At 42.4% G+C, this 14,245-nt stretch overlaps 1 protein-coding gene across 4 annotated transcripts in view; it reads left to right on the top strand.

Annotated features, from left to right (window-relative positions):
• Positions 1 to 14,245, top strand: part of N4BP2 (NEDD4 binding protein 2) — a 501,549-nt gene that overhangs the window by 149,801 nt on the left and 337,503 nt on the right. For all 4 annotated transcript variants that reach the window (XR_003854530.1, XM_029589135.1, XM_029589126.1 and 1 more), the window contains exon 5: positions 3,036 to 3,124. Coding sequence is in view for 3 of the 4 variants with exons in the window: in XM_029589135.1 (XP_029444995.1) it covers positions 3,036 to 3,124 (89 nt within the window). In the remaining variant the exon portion in view is untranslated. The remainder of the gene's footprint in view (positions 1 to 3,035; positions 3,125 to 14,245) is intronic.

Here is a 14,245-nt window from a genome sequence, read left to right as displayed (position 1 = left end):
ATTCAGCGGTTGACTTGTTAGGCCTAGTTCACACTAATAAATAGATAATGCACCAGCCCCCCAGTAATAAATAGATAATACACCAGTCGTCCCCCCAGTAATAAATAGATAATGCACCAGACGTCCCCCCAGTAATAAATAGATAATGCACCGGCAAAACAAACTTGTTACTTACCCTTTGCGCTCCGGGGACTCCGCGGCTCCTCGGCCTCCAGCTAGCAAGCAGACAGCGACGGCCCGCGCGCTTTGCCGGCGCATACTGTCTGACGCGGCGGTGACGTCACAGCCGCGTCAGACAGTGAACGCTGGCAGGACAGAGCGCGCGGACGAGTCTCTGTCTGCGGTGCTCTGTAAATCAATGCTATGTGTGTCTAAAAGACACATATTCCTCTCCAGTCCCTCACCCACCTGTTTTTCCACTTCATCACCCTTACTTCAATTTCGAATCCTCACAATTCAGTAACTCTGTAAGTTATAATAAAAAAAATTCAACTGCTCTGTACATAAGTTACGCAATATCTGTACATAAGTACCCGATTTCCAATTTTTTCTCTCTTTCATATCTATTTTATAGGCAATGAGACATCTATTATCTTAGCTGTTTTAATATGTACCAGTTTTTTAAGTTACTTGTCAACCGCATTTTATCCGCAGTTTCTCGTTCCCATCTTAATTGTCAAGTGCACCTTTGGCGCAGTTTCTCATTTGTTGTGAACCGATGTGATATCCCTGATGAATGTCGGTATATAAAACCATTAAATAAATAAATATTCCTCTCTCTGTGCAGCCCAGCATTCTTCTGGCTTTAACTATTGCCTTGTTACATTGTTTCTCTGACTTTAGATCGTTAGACACTATCACCCCAAGGTCTCTCTCCTACTTCGTGCACATCAGCCCTTCACCCCCCAACAAATACAGTTCTTTCGGATTTCCATACCCCATATGCATGACTGCACTTCTTGGCATTGAATCTCAGCTGCCATATCTTCGACCACTCTTCCAGCTTCCTTAAATCCCATCTCATTCTCTCCATTCCTTCTGGCGTGTCCACTCTTGCAGATCATAGTATCATCCGCAAAAAGACAAACCTTACCTTCTATCCCGTCCGCAATGTCGCTCACAAAGATATTGAACAGGACCGGTCCCAACACCGAACCTTGCGGCACTCCGCTTAACACTGCTCTCTCTTCAGAGTAAGTTCCATTTACCATCACACATTGTCTTCTGTTCGTCAACCAGTTTGCAATCCAGGCCACCACCTCGGCACTCACTCCTAAGCTTCTCATTTTACCCACAAGCCTCCTGTGCGGGACTCTATGTGAGTTCAGTGGGTTTTTTTGTTGCGTGCAGTTATGGTTGCCTGTGTTTAATCAAGTTTTTTTGCTAGTCTGTCCACAGTTGTTTTTGAAGAGAATACTGGCAGGCTGGGGTCGCTGCAGAAGCATATATACTGTGATGTCAGCTTGCTCCGTCTCCATGTACTGGCATGGGAGCATAACCCACTGGTTTTGAGTCTGTTTACACTAGAGAAAATGAAATTATCAGGTAAGTAATTTCTCCATTTTAGCCAATTCCTCTCCTGGCTGAATTAACTCCATTTTTATTTGAGAGCTGCAGACTGATGGTGCAAGCTTTGTCTGCAGATATCTACCTTGGGTCTAGAACCCACAGTTATTACACTAAATAATGGTCATTGTGTCAGTTTGTTTGTGAAGCCACCTTTATTTATTTATTTATTTTATTGCTTTTATATACCGACATTCGTTGGCGTACATCACATCGGTTCACATCAAAACAAATGGAATTTGATGCCAGAGGATGTGGTTAGTGCAGTTAGTGTAGCTGTGTTTAAAAAAGGATTGGATAAGTTCTTGGTGGAGAGGTCCATTACCTGCTATTAATTAAATTGACTTAAAAAATAGCCATTGCTACTACTAGCAACAGTAACATGGGATAGACTTGGTTTTTGGGTACTTGCCAGGTTCTTATGGCCTGGATTGGCCACTGTTGGAAGCAGGATGCTGGGCTTGATGGACCCTTGGTCTGACCCAGTATGGCATGTTCTTATGTATCTTATGTATGACTAGAGGTCGGACTATTTTACATTAAAACATTATAACATTGTAGCTTATTTTCGCATTAACTCAAGAAGGTATCCTTTAGATTATCAATTTAATTGAGCATCTAACTTATGAAAGAATATTTAAGAGAAGCAAGCACTGTAGTAGATGTGGTGGGATTTGAAATTGCAAAAATTCTTTTGAGCAGACTAAATTTTCTGTATGTATTTAATTACAAAGTCCATCAAAGACACCCAGACACATCATTTACAAAATGTTCAAAGCATGGTTAAGCAAAATTAAATTTTTTTCAAGCTGAAAAAGTCCAGATACTTTAAAATAAATAAAAACAAAATCTAGAGAAATTTATACTTCACTCAAATATTTTGAAAAAACAAAACATTAATTCAATCCAAGATCAGGAAGCTGAGTAGTTCACTGGAAACAAATGAGCCAGGAACATGCTGATGGACTAATTCCTTCTCCCACCTCACCAGTTTGCTCCCATGTGAGCAGGTGTCTAGCAAGTGTACTTTGTCTTTAGCTAGAGCAATTAGACCTGAAAGTTCATGCCCTGGTGATAGATTTTTATGATATTTCATGTTTGGTGTGGCTAATGCTGAATAGGCCTTTCAGTGGTAGTGTTCTAGAAACTAAGAACTCTCTGCAAAAGACAGGATCATTTTGTGCATGAAGTGATCATGTAGTTTTAATGACAGTTTTCTATTTGATCATTTTGTTTGCATTAGACAGCACTTCAGTGCCTTCATTGCTTAAAGATGTAATATTAAGGAATTAATTATGTGTTTTTGAGAATCAGACTAAATAATCAATAGACATCATAGCAGAAAGATAGTGAAAAGTGTACAAATAATGGAAGATGAGTTAAACTAGTTCAGTAGTTTTTGGTTACAGGATCCATATCAAGACACCATCTTTACTTTTATTTTTATTACAATCCTATGTGTCTTCCAGCCAAAGAAGCATTTGAGAAGATGTTCACCCCTATAATAATAGACAACACAAACACACAAGCGTGGGAGATGAAGCCTTATGTTGCAATGGTTAGTGTCGCAATGTCATTGCTGGGACAAAGGTTGGTAACGCATGCGAGTATGTTTTAAAGCAGATCAACATATAGTTTGTAATGCAGTTTATCTCTACATCAAGTGTTTGGGATCTGTGGTGCATGGGAGCTGCACTGTCCGCTTGTGCTTGAGTGTTTTCAGTTTCTGTGAATGAGTCACATTTCCTTTTGCATTTCTTTTACAGCAGGTGGCATTGTGGCTTAACCTCACAGCGCTATTTCAATAAGGATCTATACTGCAGTATGTGGTAATGCTGCTTTGGGAGCTTGGTGGTGGTTAGATGTGAATGATTTCTTTCTCACCCTAACTCTTCCCATTTTCACCCTTATACCTCTTTCTCTCCCCCTAATACCCTCCCAAGCTACCACCCGAATACTCTACCCATTGCCCGGAAACTAATAATGTGGTATGTTATTGATGTACTCGGTGTTTTATAATACTTATGAATGTTAATGTCATGAGCCATGGTGAACTAGAGATTTTCACTTGTAACGCTGGTATACAAGACTCTAAATAAATAAATGTGCATTTGTGACAGTTAATTGAGCACTTTCCTACCAACACAGTAAAATGTATGTGTGAAAGTATTGGTGAATGTGTGTGCATTACAGGGAGAGAGAGCGCTTGGGAGGAAGGAGGGGAAGGAAGGAGATTGGTAACAGCACTTGGAGGTTGTATTAATTATTGGGCTCAATGGGAAAGCATCAGGTGTCCTTGCAATATAATATGTTCAATATACCAGTCCAAATTTATTTGCTTTTCCAATGTATCTCGCTTTGAGACTGTTCTATCTCACAAGTTAACTACACTAGTAATCTCATTAAATGACACTTTTATAATGCAATATGATAAAGCAAATAAAAATTTAAAAACATAATAAAATGAGCATATTCAAACAAATAAAAACATAACAGCAAGATATAAGTTGCAACAGTGCTGTGTAGTTAGGGTATAAGTGCTGGTACTGGGAAAATGATCATTTCTGGACACTGGAGGTTTTTATGCATTGTAGTAACATAGAAAATGATGGCAGAAAATGACTCGAATGATCCATCTAGTCTGCCCAGCAAGCTTTATTTATTCTTTTAATTAACTTATTCGGTTTAGTGTAGTAACTGCTGCTCTGTGCAGGTTACCCCTTATCTTAATTTTCATTCTTTAGCCACTAGGGATCCTCTGTGTTCAAGCTCTTTTGAATTCCTTTACATTTTGTATCTTAACTACCTCGACCGGGAGGGCATTCCATCCATCCATCACCCTTTCTGTGAAGAAATATTTCCTGGCTTTGTTCCTGAGTCTATTCCCTTGGAGCTTCATATTAGGACCACTAGATCTACAGCTTTCCTTCCATTGGAAAAGGCTCAATTCCCATGCATCATTTATACCCTTCAAGTATTTTGAATGCTTGTATCATTTACCCTCTGTCCCTTCTGTCTTCCAGGCTATACATATTTAAGTCCTTCAGTCTCATCTTATGGCTTTTGGTGCAGACCCCACACCATTTTGATTGTCTTTCTTTGGACTGCTTTCATCCTGTCTATCCTTTTTAAGATACGATTTTCAAAACTGAACATATAGTACTCCAGATGAGGCCTCACCAATGACCTGTACAGGGGCAATATCACTTCCTTTATGGAACGCAGCATTCTTATGGCCTTAGCCACCACCTTAGCACATTGCTTTGCTGCTTTCAGATAATCCAGTACTATTGCCCCAAGGTCTCTTTCCCAGTCCATGCACATCAGTCTCTCCTTTGGAATTTTGCACCCCAGATGCATGAATTTGCACATCTTGACATTGAATCCCAGCTGACAAACCGTTGACCACTCCTCAAACTTTTTTTTAGATAATCTTTCATTCTCTGTACTCCTTCAGGTGTGTTGGCTTTCTGAGTAACAGAATGAGAGGAAGAATTGGGCAGCTAGAAACAGAATGTGACAGGTAATAAGCATATACCCCATTTTGTTTGCCCATTTTCCCTTCCTGGTACAGTATTGCAGAGGTTGTATGATTTGCAGCTTTGCCTTCACTTTCTCATTACTAAGGATCATAAAAAGATAAATGCCATAATCAATCAGACCAAGGTCCAGCATTCTGTCTCTTACTGTTAGTTGGGGTTACAAGTACTGTCAGATGCACAATAGTTGATCTGTTTCTTGTATCATACTCCCAAGGATAAGTGCTGGCCTTTCTACTTGGCTAATAACTGTTTATGGACTTTTCCTTCAGGAACTTGTCTAATCCTTTTTGGAACCCACTGTGTTAGTTACCTTGACCATGTCCTCCAGCAACAGATTCCAAGCTTGATTGTGTGCTGAGTGAAAAAAATACTGTACTTCCTATGATTTGTTTTAAAACTGCTGGTTGCTAGTTTCATGAAGTGTCCCCTAGTCCTAACGCTGTTTGAAAGGATAAATAACCCTTCCCTATTTTCCCATTCCACCCCACTTGTGATTTTATAAATGTCAGTCATATCTAGTAATATCTCTTCTTAGTTGTATCTTTTCCAAGCTAAAGAGCTCTAATCTGTTTAGCCTTTCTCCATAAGGGAGCTTTTCCATCCTCTTTATCATTTTCATCACCTTTCTCTGTACCTCTGTGTGCTTTGTCTTTTTTGAGATGGGGCAACCAGAAGTGCACACACTACTCAAGGTGTGGTCACACTGGATCTATACAAAGGCATTATGATATATTATCAGTTTTGTTCTCTATTCATTTCCAAATAATTGCTAACATTCTATTTGCCTTGTGACTGCCACCGCACACTGAGCCGAAGATTTCATGGTATTGTCCACAAGGACTCAGAGAGCCTCGGTTCTTGTCATGGGCCTTTTTGAATTCTTTTTTTCAATTAAAGCTTTATTGAATTTTCCATTTTTACAACTTATCATAAAGAAGAAACAATGAAGGAATGGCAATCCTTGCACATGAGTTGTCATACATGTTTATCAGCTCCTAACTTTACAAAGGTGTAAAACTAAAATTGTATTACATAGGATAGAAGATAAATTAGACTATAGCAAATAGATATTGCTGACACTCGATTATCTTGCTGAATATGTACTGTTTCCTTTCAAATTGGCTTAACCCTTATCCCTTGTTACCCCCCCCTTCTCTCCCATGCTGCTGTTCCATTTTTATACCAGAGATAAGAATACAACGAAATAAAGTAAATTATATAAATCACAGGTGTTTGCTCTGTTATTTACCCATATTGAGCTTGCAAGTCGTGCGTGCATACATTAAGGTGAGGTAAGTCCCTCCTTCCTCCTCTTCCATCTGCTATATTTGGACCATAATTTGTCAGTGAGACTTCCTCCCTTCTTTGATAGCTGTAATTTTACTCAATGTATAGATTTGCTCCATCCTCGTTATGACTGAACTTAGTTGTGGTACCTTTGAATCCTGCCATAACCTGGCAGTTTCAATCCTAGCTGCAACCCAAATTATTTTTGGTAGTTTCTCTTCATATTTGTTGCCATGTAAAATGGGGAAATACAGCAAAACATGTTGAGATAATAGGATGAACGAACACTTAAATATGCTCTCAACCCAGCGATTAATCTTATTCAAAAACAGTTCCATTGAGGGACAGTTCCACCAGATGTGTAGATAGGTTCCTTCTGCTCTACACCCTTTCCAGCAAGCCTTGGAGCCAATTAATCCCATCCTGTATAGTCAGACCGGTGTTAGATACCAGCGATAAAGTGATTTATATCTGTTCTCAATAACGCTGATATTAGCCCTTGGCCCACTGCCTGGTATATGTTAGCTATTCATGTTATCAATCACAACTTTTCACCCACAAACCACTGTATTCCAGTGTACCTTAATGTGTATCCACAAAATCAAAACAATAGTGCCACCAGTCAATGTTAACTAATATAAAGAATTTTGCCGAGTACATATGTGGGCCCCTTACTCCCAAGGGTCTGTATGGTACCACAGATGGAACAGATGAGTATTATTTTTCCTCTTGTATCTTTGAACATTGTGGCTAAAGCGATAAGGAATAATTGACTGAGACTGAGAAGTAAGAATGTTTTAATATAAAAGTAAAAACCTTAAAAAATGTTATAATTAAAGTAAGGTGACCCCATACCGTATGGGAGTCTGTGGTACCATACAGACCCTTGGAGTAAGGGGCCCACATATGTACTTGGCAAAAATTCTTTATATTAGCTATTCATGTGCCAGTTCTATCCTTAAATCAAGTTCCCATGCCTTGATGAAGGCTGGCTTATTATCCAGGTCCTTGAGAATGGTATATATTTTGGATAGAGTTCTGAGGGACTTATTTGCATTTCTACACATTGATTCGAAATATGACACCCCTTGTCTCAATGAGGTCCCTATATTTATACTTTGTGCAAAATGTCTAATTTGCATATAGGTAGACAGATCTTTGTTGGGTATATTGAAAGTCGCCTGCAATTTCCCAAAACTCAGCAGACCCTGCTGGCCCCACAAGTTTACCCCATGTTCTAAATGTGGAATTCAAAATACCAGGAGTAAAATGTATATTGCAGGTTAAAGGAGTGCTATAATGATATACTCTGGAACCCACTAGAACTGTTCTCCACTTATTCCATACCTGAAATGGTATCTCTAGCGAGGGTGGCAGTTCGCTGGATATTCTCCACACTTTGTTAGGTATCCATATAATAAATGATATGGGAGGAAAACCAAGTTCTTATGGCCTGGATTGGCCACTGTTGGTAATGGGATGCTAGACTTGATGGACCCTTGGTCTGACCAGTATGGCATGTTCTTATATTCCTGCAAGAGGGCTACCCAGGGTTTGGTCAGCTGTTATCTGTGCCAATCTACTATTACTTTAAGCCGAGCAGCCCCATAGCACCAGTTGATGTTAGGGATTCCCAGACCCCCCTTAGATTTAGGTAAAAACAATACTCTCCTGGGAACTCTAGGTCTCTTTCCATGCCAGATGAAGCTCATTATTTTATCCTGCCACTCTTTCAGCATTTTAGCAGGTATGTCAATTGGGAGAGTCTGAAAAAGATAGCTGAGCTTTGGTAAGATGTTCATCTTAGCTGCTGCTATTCTCCCCAGCCAAAATATTCAATATCTATTCCATTCCTCCATATCCCTCCCTCGGACCTCCCTTACCCAGAGCAACCCCTTAAGTACCCATTAACTTATGTTATATAGCTATAATTGCACCTTCCTTCTACCCTTCTCGCAGTCAACCTTCCTCATTCTAGTTGGCTTAGGCCACCTGGATCATTTCCCTCACCTTGTCACTCCTTGTTCTACCATGTTATTTTGTTTCCAAGTTATTTTCTTCCTTGTTCACTGTAAGACATATCTCATGTCATTTGTTTGATGGTTGAAATGTAAACCGAAGTGATTAGTAACTCTGTTACCTGAACCTCGGTATAAAAAAGCTTTAAATAAATAAATTTTCATCCACAAAGGGATATAATTTAACTGGAATAGGTTCTTATCAATCCCTATGTTGACCCCCAGTTATTTTATTTTGTTTGTGGCCCATTTGAAAGGGAATTTGCTACGTAGTATCTTTTCATCTGCGTTTGAGACTGCAATATTTAGGATCTCAGACTTATCCAATTGATACAAAATCCTGATACTCTGCTAAACCTCTTGATTTCCTTTACAATCCCTGCCAAGGACTGTACAGGTTCTGTGAGTGTAAATTTATTTATTTAGGACTCTTATATACCGATATTCTTGTAACAAGTTACAAATCACGTCGGTTTCAATAATAAATAAGACGTCGTCAGCAAATAAGGAAATTTTTAATGTAAACTTTCCCACCTCCACCCCTTTAATATCAGCGTTCGCCCTTATACTACTGGCAAAGTGTTCAAGAAATATCCCAAATAAAAGGGGAGACAGAGGGCATCCTTGTCTGGTCCCTGTTTGGACTTCAAAGTTATCCGTGTACCCTCCGTTCACCTTTATGCAAGCTTTCGAATAGAGTTGGGTCAGCCATTGTAAAAATAATTGCTCCCAAAATTAAATTTATGGAGCGTTTTGAACAAATATGGCCAGTATAAAAGGTTGAATGCTTTTTCAGCATCTACTGTTAAAAATAAGGATGGGATCTTTCTTTTTTTCAACCACCATAGTATGTTAATTATTTTGTGGACATTATCTGCTGTCGTGTGTCCCGTTATGAATCCTGCTTGGTCGCTATGGATAATTTGTGCTATTAGCCCATTTAGTGTGTTGGCCAAGATTTTTGCCAGAATTTTTAAGTCTAAATTAATTAAAGAAATGGGTCTATATGGCCAACAATTCGCGGGGTCTCGGCCTGGCTTAGCCAATATGGTAATACCGGCCACATTAGCAAATGGTGGAAGTGATGCCTCTGTTCCCAGAGAGTTGAACATTCATGTTAGCAAAGGTGTTAAAATTGGCTCGAATTTCTAGTAAAAATATTACTGAGAATCTGTTCAAACAGGGGAAGTCACCCGGGTTGGGGGATTTCATTGCAGGTGCCACTTCAATTTCAGAAATATTTTTATCCAGGTAATACCATTGATTGGGGGAAAGTTCAGTGTTTAAAAAGGAATCAATACTATCTTCCTGAATGGAGTCTTGATCTTTTCTGTGCGCTGACCACCGACCTGCGCGCCAACCACCGACCTGCCCCGAAGAACCATCCTGGGGCCACCCTGCTCTTCCACTGGAAGTGAAGGAGCTAAGAAGCCCGGAAGGAGAGAGGATCGCGCAAGTGAGAGGAAGTGAATAACTATAAAAGGAATCACCAAGAAAACCCAAGGAACCCAAAAAACCACCAACCCGACCAACCAAAAGGAAAAGAAAAGTAAGACTGCGCCGACTCTCTGCGCCGCCCCCCCGACCCTCCCTGTGGCCCCGAGCCACAATTCTGACTCCGGAGCCGCGTACCCTTGACGCCTAGGAGGCGGGCCCACGCGGCCATTTAAATTATGGCGCTCTTCTGCGGCCAGTCCTTTCTGTGCGCTGACCACTGACCTGCGCACCGATCACCGACTAACGCCTCAGCCAGCACCGAAGAACCATTCCAGGGCCACCCTGCTCCTCCACCGGAAGTGAAGGAGCTAAGAAGCCCGGAAGGAGAGAGGATTGCGCAAGTGAGAGGAAGTGAATAACTATAAAAGGAATCACCAAGAAAACCCAAGGAACCCAAAAAACCACCAACCCGACCAACCAAAAGGAAAAGAAAAGTAAGACTGCGCAGACGCTCTGCACCGCCCCTCGACCCTCCCTGCTTCCCCGAGCCACAATTCTGACTCCGGAGCCGCGTACCCTTGACGCCTAGGAGGCGGGCCCACGCGGCCATTTAAATTAGGGTGCTCTTTTGCGGCGCTGTGCGCCGAAGGAGCGCAACAAAGGGGCAGGCCCCTTTGTGCGCCCCTTCGTGCGGCCACCAAATGCCTCAACCTATACAGCCAGCAGCTCTCGCCTCCTGAGGCCTCCTCCATTCATCCTCAACTCGCTCTTAACTTTAATATTTCATTTGTGCTTCAAACATGCTCTTTTACCCTATCCCTACCATCAAAAACATCTATAATAACCACAAAAAACGCACCTACCCTTCCTTTCCTCAGCATAAGTAATTGATGCCCATAATGACCTCCCCCTTCACTCAATTCCTTGGACTTTCCATTTTTTCATTAACTCTCTTCAAGCCCAATCCCTTACAAAAAAAACACATATAGTCAATGACTATCTCCTGGACTCACAACCGGACATCTGTGCTATCACAGAAACCTGATTGAAACCCACAGACATAGCTCTAATCAATCAACTACCCCTTCAACTCTGATATCTTTTCAATTCCTAGACTTAAAAAAAGAGGTGGGGGACTTTGCTTAGCAGCTAAAAAAGAGCTAAGACTAACCCTACAGAACACAAAACATACTTCCAGACTTGAATTCGCTCTATTCAACTCTAAACAGCTCCAAATCTGTTTACTTTACGCTCCACCTGGCCTCCTAGAGTCGGACCCTTCTCCGCTCATTGAGCTTATTGCCAAACGCATCAAAAACGACACCCCAGCCATCATCATGGGAGACTTCAACCTCCACATCGACGTGACCCCCACTTCAAGGCTATGGGCTTCACACAAATCATTAATAGTCCCACGCACAAAGCTGGGCATACCTTGGACCTCATATTCATAAATTCAGGCCTCACCCAAACTTTCCCGCCTCATTGCTCCCCCATCCCATGGTCAGACCACCGAATGATCAAAACTGCTCTCTATATCAAGGACAACCCAGCTACACCCGTCTCCAAAACCACAATCCACTACAGGAACTCCTGCTCCATGGACGACCTCGGCTCCCATCAACGGAACTTGCTAACCTTGATCTTTCTGATGCAGAGGCAGCCTTCACCTCGTGGCACAATATCACAAACAAGGTTGCAGAAAAAATATGCCCAGTAAAAACAAAAGAACTAGATCCTTCCATTAAAAACAAAAATCCTTGGTTCACACAAGAATTAAAAAATCTCAAACTAGAACTGAGACACAAAGAACACGCATGGCGAAAGAGACCCTCCAATGCTACATTAACTGAGTATAAAACCTTCATGCACAGCTACAGAAAAATCATCCTTCGCACAAAAAGAGATTTCTATGCCCACAAAATTCATAATTTCTCCTTTGAAGCCAAAGCATTGTTCTCCTATGTCTCAGAGCTCACGAAACCCACTTCTTCAGTCATCCCCGACGATCAAGCCCAATCTAGGTGCTCAGAACTAGCACAATTTTTCAAAAATAAAATCCACAATCTAATAGCCCCACTGGCAGCCTCAAATACAGAACCTTCGTCACACTACACTCCCTCCTTTGGCCAGAAAGTAAACCTAGAATCCTTCGAACCCACCATCTCGCTCGAAATTGAATCGATTCTCAAAAAGATGAAACTCTCCATGCATCTGATGGACTCCATTCCATCTAAACTACTGCTCACCATCCCAAACACCATCGCTAAGCCACTAGCAGAGATCATCAATTGCTCGCTAGCTCAAGGATTAGTACCGGACTCGCTGAAACTAGCCACCCTCAAACCACTACTCAAGAAACCCAACCTGAACCCAGTGGACCCAGCCAATTTTCGCCCCATCGCTAACCTTCCGTTTGTCGCCAAACTCATGGAGAAAATAGTTAAACAACTCTTGGAATACCTAGAGGAACACAAGATTCTAACACCTGCCCAATTTGGATTCCGCAAATCTCTCAATACGGAATCCCTTCTAATCTCGCTGACAGACAGCATCCTCACAGGCCTTGAAAAAAAGACCCCCTACTTTTTGGCACTTCTCGATATATATGTAGCATTTGACACGGTGAAGCACTCTATCCTCATCAATCTGCTCTCAGACACAGGTATTTCAGGAACAGCCCTTGACTGGTTCAAGTCATTCCTTGACAATATGAGCTTCAAGGTTAGAATAAGCAATAAAGATTCTCATCCGATCAAGTCCACACTCGGAGTCCCTCAAGGATCCTCTCTCTCCCCCACCCTATTTAACATTTATCTTCTCCCCCTATGTCAGCTTCTCACAAGTCTAAAGGTTATGCACTTCATCTACGCCGATGACGTCCAGATTCTGATACCAGTCACAGAATCAATCTCCAATACCCTCAATTTCTGGAATAGTTGTTTACAGTCCAAAAACACCCTCCTCACCAGCCTTAACTTAGTACTCAATACTTCAAAAACTGTACTTATGTTTATCACTCAGGACGACAATGCTCAGGTGGTCATCAACCTCATCACACCCCAAATGACCTCCTCCACACACATAAGAGACCTCGGCGTAATTATAGACAACAGGCTGAACCTAAAAAAATTTGTCAATAATACAACAAAAGAATGTTTTAATAAACTTCATATATTAAAAAAGCTGAAACATCTCCTCCATTCTCAGGACTTTCGAACAGTTCTCCAAGCAATTTTATTCTCAAAAATAGATTACTGCAACTCCCTGCTAATCGGCCTTCAAGCTATCACCACCAAACCACTACAAATGTTACAGAACTCCGCTGCCAGGATCTTAACCAATTCCAGCAGAGGAGAACACATCACACCAATCCTGAAGAACCTACATTGGCTCCCCATTAAATCTAGAATTCTGTACAAAGTTCTAACCATGACCCACAAGACTATTCACTCCCAAACCTCGCTAGAACTAAACTGCCCCCTTCATCATCACTCATCATCCAGACCGATCAGAACCAGTTATTTAGGCACCCTTTATGCACCCCCAGCCAAGTCATTGCTCAAGAAACGCGTATTTCCTAGCGTGTAGCAGATGGACTCAAAACAAATGGGTATAGTGTGCTCGTGCTAGCAGTTGGAGACGGATCTGACGTCAGCACGGGTACATATACCCCCACAGGAAGTGCCGCAAATCAGTAATTTCCGTCTCCAAAGCAGTTTGGAGTTACCTCACGCTCGCTGAGCGTGTTTCCAAATTCTAACGACTAAATTCCTAGAAGAAACCTATTGAAGACAAGCCCCGCACTCCTATGGTGAGGCCCTCACCCAGTTGAGTTTCCCGAGCTGACTTCCGTGGTCCCTCGGAAGCAAGAGCCTCGGTCCGGTGGCCGGTTCGCGGCAGAGACCTAGCCCCCGAGTGAGCAGGGCTCGGGCGCGGCTTGGCCCCCGAGCGAGACTAGTTCGGGCGTGGCCTAGAGGCAGCCTCGGTCCCGGCGTAGACTTGGCCCCCGAGTGAGAAGGGCTTGGGCGCGGCTTGGCCCCCCGAGCGAGACGAGTTCGGGCGCGGCCTAGAGGCAGCGGGCGCACTTCCTTATGCGCAGCGGTTGAAGGTACTCTTCCCCCGCAGCCGGAGACCGCCCGGGTTGCAACCGGGAAGCACCGAAGACAAGGTAAGGCGTATATCTTTACTTGGTCTCCGAGGAAGTGTGGAGTCACTGGGCCTGCCTACGAGGCAGCACGCCAGGGAGGTCGCCGTTTTGCCTGCCTACTCAACTTCGCCGCTGAGCGCTAGTTACTAACCTAAGTGCACGCGATAGGCGCACGTTGTTAGCGCACACGATAGGCGCACGTTGTTAGCGCACGCGATAGGCGCACGTTTATAAGCCGCCCATGT

The sequence above is a fragment of the Rhinatrema bivittatum genome, chromosome 1, assembly GCF_901001135.1.
Source record: "Rhinatrema bivittatum chromosome 1, aRhiBiv1.1, whole genome shotgun sequence".
NCBI classification, from domain to species: Eukaryota; Metazoa; Chordata; class Amphibia; order Gymnophiona; family Rhinatrematidae; genus Rhinatrema; species Rhinatrema bivittatum.
Note: the sequence above shows the minus strand (reverse complement) of the source record. Positions and strands in the feature narration are given on the sequence as shown.